This window comes from Brassica oleracea, chromosome C9 (genome assembly GCF_000695525.1).
Source record: "Brassica oleracea var. oleracea cultivar TO1000 chromosome C9, BOL, whole genome shotgun sequence".
Lineage (NCBI taxonomy): Eukaryota > Viridiplantae > Streptophyta > Magnoliopsida > Brassicales > Brassicaceae > Brassica > Brassica oleracea.
In genome coordinates, this window is record NC_027756.1 from 41,630,539 (window position 1) to 41,635,600 (window position 5,062).

The 5,062-nt window shown below is 37.9% G+C and overlaps 2 protein-coding genes across 2 annotated transcripts; one reads left to right on the forward strand and one right to left on the reverse strand.

Annotated features, from left to right (window-relative positions):
- Positions 1-1,328: 1,328 nt before the first annotated feature.
- On the forward strand, positions 1,329-2,871 carry LOC106313320 (selT-like protein). The gene is made up of 4 exons (XM_013751105.1): positions 1,329-1,626; positions 1,732-1,805; positions 2,178-2,496; positions 2,590-2,871. The coding sequence occupies exons 1-4, from the start codon at positions 1,444-1,446 to the stop codon at positions 2,692-2,694; spliced, it is 681 nt and encodes a 226-aa protein (XP_013606559.1). The 5' UTR covers positions 1,329-1,443; the 3' UTR covers positions 2,695-2,871.
- Positions 2,859-3,455, reverse strand: LOC106313321 (protein PSY1). The gene is made up of 2 exons (XM_013751106.1): positions 3,287-3,455; positions 2,859-3,201 (listed from the first exon to the last, which is right to left on the reverse strand). The coding sequence occupies exons 1-2, from the start codon at positions 3,369-3,371 to the stop codon at positions 3,065-3,067; spliced, it is 222 nt and encodes a 73-aa protein (XP_013606560.1). The 5' UTR covers positions 3,372-3,455; the 3' UTR covers positions 2,859-3,064.
- Positions 3,456-5,062: the final 1,607 nt, after the last annotated feature.

Below are 5,062 nucleotides of genomic sequence, written 5' to 3' on the forward strand. Positions count from 1 at the left end.
GTTTTAATATGTGATTTGATAATTATAGTATAATTAATTCTGATACTTATATTATTTAGGGTTTATAGATATAGGGTTAGGGTTTATCGGATTTTAACTTGTAAAAACCGATTTGGGGTTTTAATCATGTAGGAACATGATTTAGGGTTTGGGGTATCAAACTTTTAGAGCTTCGATTTACTCAATTAGGATTTTTGATCTATTACCCTATGGTTTTGATTCATAAAGATTAGGGTTTTAGGGTTTCATTCTTTATCAATCAATCCATGTTCGATTATGGGTACTTAGGTTTTGAATTACCTTTTAACCTTAGATGATTGTTGAATCGGACCACCAAAGAGATGAACCGCGAGCTGATCGGGAACGGAACGCGAGCGGTCCAATGTGCTGATCGAGTCGCGAGCTGATGTTGTCGCGAACGGAAGCACGAACAGATTGAGGCTGATCGGAGACGCAAGTTGGAATGGATCGAGTCGCTTCTATCGGGTCGCGAACGTCTGATCGGGAACGCCTTGATCGTCTGTCGCGAACGAGCTATGAACTCCTTTTGATCTGAATGGAAAAGAGAGTTTGATCACACGGGAAGCAACTCCTCTCGGCTTGAACGCCTTGTTGATATTAGACTTGCACAGGAGTTGAGTTCGGTTAGAAAATCCTTGTTGGAATCGGATTTGGTTTCCAAAGCAAATCGGCGCGCACTGTATATGTGCGTGAGGGCGCGTCGGTGGTCAGATCGACAAGCGGTTTGCACTGACTGATTCGTCTCGGCAAGGGCTTCGATTTGATATCTTGGTCGTTTTCTGGGTCCTCATTGTTTGGGAAAACGGTCTCTTTGAAGTTCCGAGGCAGATTCAATTTCGTTTAGGGTTTGATGATTTTCGGCTGAGTTGAAAAATATTTCGTGGGGCTTAGGGCTAGAGGCTATCGTGCTGATAACGTGTTATAAAAATAATGGAAACGTCTATCTTTATTCATAACATAGAGGTTCCTTATATAAGAGATTACACCGTCATAGATAAATGAAAAGATTACAAATCATAATCTCTTGGTTATGAGCCATCTACAATCTGGTTCATAACATTTTCTAAGTTTTCTTAACTTTTTATTTCATTTTTGGACATAGTTAGAATTCAGATTAGATTGAAATAATATTACAATTTAGAGTGGGTATACACTGGGGCTTTTTCTGTGGAAATTGGTTTTTGGATTTTTGATTAAGATGCAAATGCTTAAACAGTTAAACCTAATCCAAAGTCTAATAAGAGTGTAAATGTGCATAAATATAGTAAATATAGGGGGCGGTTGAGCAAATTTGTATATAACGAAGGCGTTAGAAAATAGATAGTGATATTCTAGCAACCAAACAAGGCGTATATATATTTGTCTCGTTCTTCTTCGATCGGGATTGTAGACTTACCGACTCATCGGAGATTTAAATTCGCCATGGACAGATCACAGTTGATCCTGATAGGTTTACCGATTTTCTTGTTCTGTTCGGATCTCTTCAGCCTTTTCACTCCTCCGCCTCCGAAACCTCCGAGTCACCGTCCCAATCAGCCACCGCACATCCCTCACCAGCAGCGTCCGCCTGTGGTCGTTCCTGGAACCCTAGATTTTCCTTCGCAGGTGAAAATCTCTTTTTTTTTTTGTATTCCCTTCAGCTGTTGTTTTTTTTTTTTTTTATTGTTATCTCTCAGTCTCTCAGTCTCTCAGTTATCGCCTCTTTTGCAGAAGCCAAGTGGGTTAGGAGCAGTTGGATATGGAAACACCGTGGAGATCAACTTCTGCGTCTCCTGTTCTTTCAAGTAACTTTGATTTGATTTTATCCTTTTTCTGTCTTAGTGGTTTTTGCTTCTTGCAATTTAGCTTTGCTCTTATATAGTATTATTCTAGCGTAGTCAGAGAACCTCTTTACGCAACAGCTTTCAATAAATAAGTCATTTACCTTTTTTATATGTGAGTTCATTGCTTTTTAAATTCTTTAGATGTTTGTTACAGAACTTAGAAAGCCCTGATTTTGTTAATTATATATGTCAAATGCTAAACGATATGATTGACATGTTGGTACCTTTTGAACTTATCCGCATTAGGCAACAGTCTAGCTTTTTTTTTAACAATGATACTGGTGTTTACTAAGCTTGTTCTCTCTCTCTCTCTTTCTATTTTTTTATTTGAAGGGGAACTGCAGTGACCATGAAGAAGATGTTAGAGACGGCTTTCCCCGGTTTAGATGTGGTTCTCGCAAACTACCCACCACCAGCACCAAAGCGTCTTCTAGCCAAGGTTGTGCCTGTTGCTCAGATGGGTGTTATCGGGATGATAGTCGCGGGTGATCGTATCTTTCCCATGATTGGTATTGCGCACCCACCTGCTTGGTTCAACTCCTTGAGGGCCAATAGGTTTGGATCCATGGCTTCCACTTGGCTTATCGGAAACTTTCTGCAGTCTTACCTTCAAAGCTCAGGGGCTTTTGAAGTTCTATGCAACGGGCAACTGGTTAGTTAGTAGTATTAACTCATCTATCAATGTTTTTTTAGATGTGCTAAGTTCAGTCGCAGTAACTAGTACAATCTGATGCTTCTGATGCAGGTGTTCTCTAAATTGAAAGAAGGTAGATTCCCGGGAGAGATCGAGCTGAGAGATCTCATCAGTAAAACTTTGACAAAACCTAGCATTGTCACTGGTAGCTACTGAAGTAGTATCATTAGTCGAAAGAAGATTTCGACATGGAAGGGTATAGAAAGACTAAGACATGTGTTTCGATCGCATGTGCCAAAAAGCAAACGTTGTGTGTTTTAGTTAACATCATGTTTTGAACATTCATACCTTGTTCATTTGGTTTTAATTAAATTTTACTCTTTGCTTCAATCATTTTTGTTTAGACCCAAACTGGAATAAAGGCATCTAGCCATCTTCTAAAGGAAACAAAAGATATTAGAAATTAGGAGAAACGTATATATCAATATGCAGATTGGAGAAACTTGTAGAGACTGAGTTTGGTTTCATCTCATGTAAAACTGAGAATTTCATTTCTTCTTCCCATGTGGGTTTTACTAACGTTAGGTCAGCCTCTGCTGGGGCTGCGTTGGGCGGTCGTAGCCGGAGGAACACCGGGATTGTGTTTAGGATTTGCAGACGGGTCACCGTAATCCTCAACACTCACCATCAACGACCTCCTTTCAGTTCCAATCATCCCAATACCTAAACAAACAAACAAACGATATCAATCAGAAATCCAAATCACCAGACTGAATCGAACCAACAAAGAAAATTAAGAGATCCAAACCTGAAACGGTGACAGAACTACGAGCTGAAGATGTAACTGTAAGCGTCAAGAGGAGAATCACAACAAGACGAACTACACAACTCATCTCTCTCTCTCTCTCTTATCTTTTGTTAAAGCTTTGTTTTTATTTTTTTTAGGAAGTAATCTTAATAATCTTTGTGCTACCAGGTTCGTGTCGTGTCCGTGGTATGTATTTATACAGATACGACGAGTGAGTGTTTTGTTGAGTTTATCCAAACTGATGTTTACTTCTCTCAAATCTCTTATCAATTTATACGTTTACTTTCAACTTTTCCTAATTACAGGCGGAAAAAATGTCTGCGGAGATGAAAAAGATTCAGAGGCAAACCAAGGAGATGAGAACACGTGTCACAGTAAAATGGCGATGGTGGAAGTGGAGATGAGGTGTGCAAAGCGTGGCACCACGTATGTCACATCATGTCCAAGCAAGTGGAAGTGTGGAGGCATAAGATAGTGACTGTCACCGTGTTATTTTGTGGTTCGTCAACGCTTTTTGTGAATCTACAGTTGAAACCCCTTCCTCATACCGCCAATCTTTTTGTTGACTTTTGTGACCATTTATTCCTTACGGGTAAACGGGTCAACACGTACCATCTGACCCGGCTCGGAGTGGATCTAGATAAAAAGATTATGCTCGATTTGTGTACCATGAGGATTAAAATAGTATATGCTTGTATAGTTGTATTTTTTTTTGAAAAAAGGACTATTGTATAGTTGTATTTCGCTTGATTTTTTGGAGAATATGCAGGTTGTGCTGGATGAACGAATAATATATGTGATCGATGTTGATAGAACTATAATTCACCAATAGTTCATATATATATTCCTTCATATCATGATGTATTATATTTAAGATTTTCGCACATAGTATATCATGAAACCATTTACTTTTTAGTTTTTAAAATTCAAAACATCATTGTTGTTTACGGAATCACAATTGACCCAATAATAAAATAGAATGTTTCATATAATTGTGCAAATAACTAAAATTAACTAATGTTGTAAACTTGAAAACATCATCTAACATATGATATAACAAATCTTTATAACTCGTCACTTAATATGATATGAAGAAAGTAAAAGAGTTAAACCACACAAGAAAGAGTTAAACCCCGTTGTCCATCAGATTGTATACTAAACTAATCCATTGAAAATGTGGAGTATCCAATTTCTAAATTGGTCGCTGCATGATTAAAATTGCAGAAAGATTCGAGCATGACCATCACCAATTGGTTACGACAAAAAAAAACACAAAATCTGTAATTACAACATTTCTGTAAAACATGTTAGTGTTTGCGCGCTATACAAACATATACGTTTAATTTTGTTGCAGTGTTTTAGCCTTTAGTTGGCGACTAAATTGTACAAAATCCCACACAAATATACGAGCTAATTGACACTCACGGAAAAAAAGATTGTGAAACAGTAATAGAAACACATGTTTAACAAACAAACAAAAAAACAGTAATAGAAACACATGTTTAACAAAAGAAAAATGTCTGCTTATATTTCGTCTGATCGAATCTCGGAATCCATTAAGGCCAACTTAAAGGCTTTTGCACAGATAACTTTGACTCGAATAGTCACGCTCAAAAACTGATAGAGAGAAGAAGTTTAACATATATTCTCATCACACACCACAATCGACTAAACCTGAAAACGGATATATTCGACTAAACCTGAAACGGATATATTTATTTTTATATATCCTTTTAATGGCACGAGTTGACTGTGGCCTTGGGGGGGGGTGGGGGT

Coding starts and splice junctions, on each gene's coding strand:
- LOC106313320 (XM_013751105.1), top strand. CDS start 1,444: ATGGACAGATCACAGTTGATCCTGATAGGTTTACCGATTTTCTTGTTC. Junction 1,627..1,731: donor CCCTAGATTTTCCTTCGCAG/GTGAAAATCTCT, acceptor CCTCTTTTGCAG/AAGCCAAGTGGGTTAGGAGC. Junction 2,497..2,589: donor TTCTATGCAACGGGCAACTG/GTTAGTTAGTAG, acceptor CTTCTGATGCAG/GTGTTCTCTAAATTGAAAGA.
- LOC106313321 (XM_013751106.1), bottom strand. CDS start 3,371: ATGAGTTGTGTAGTTCGTCTTGTTGTGATTCTCCTCTTGACGCTTACA. Junction 3,202..3,286: donor TAGTTCTGTCACCGTTTCAG/GTTTGGATCTCT, acceptor TTGTTTGTTTAG/GTATTGGGATGATTGGAACT.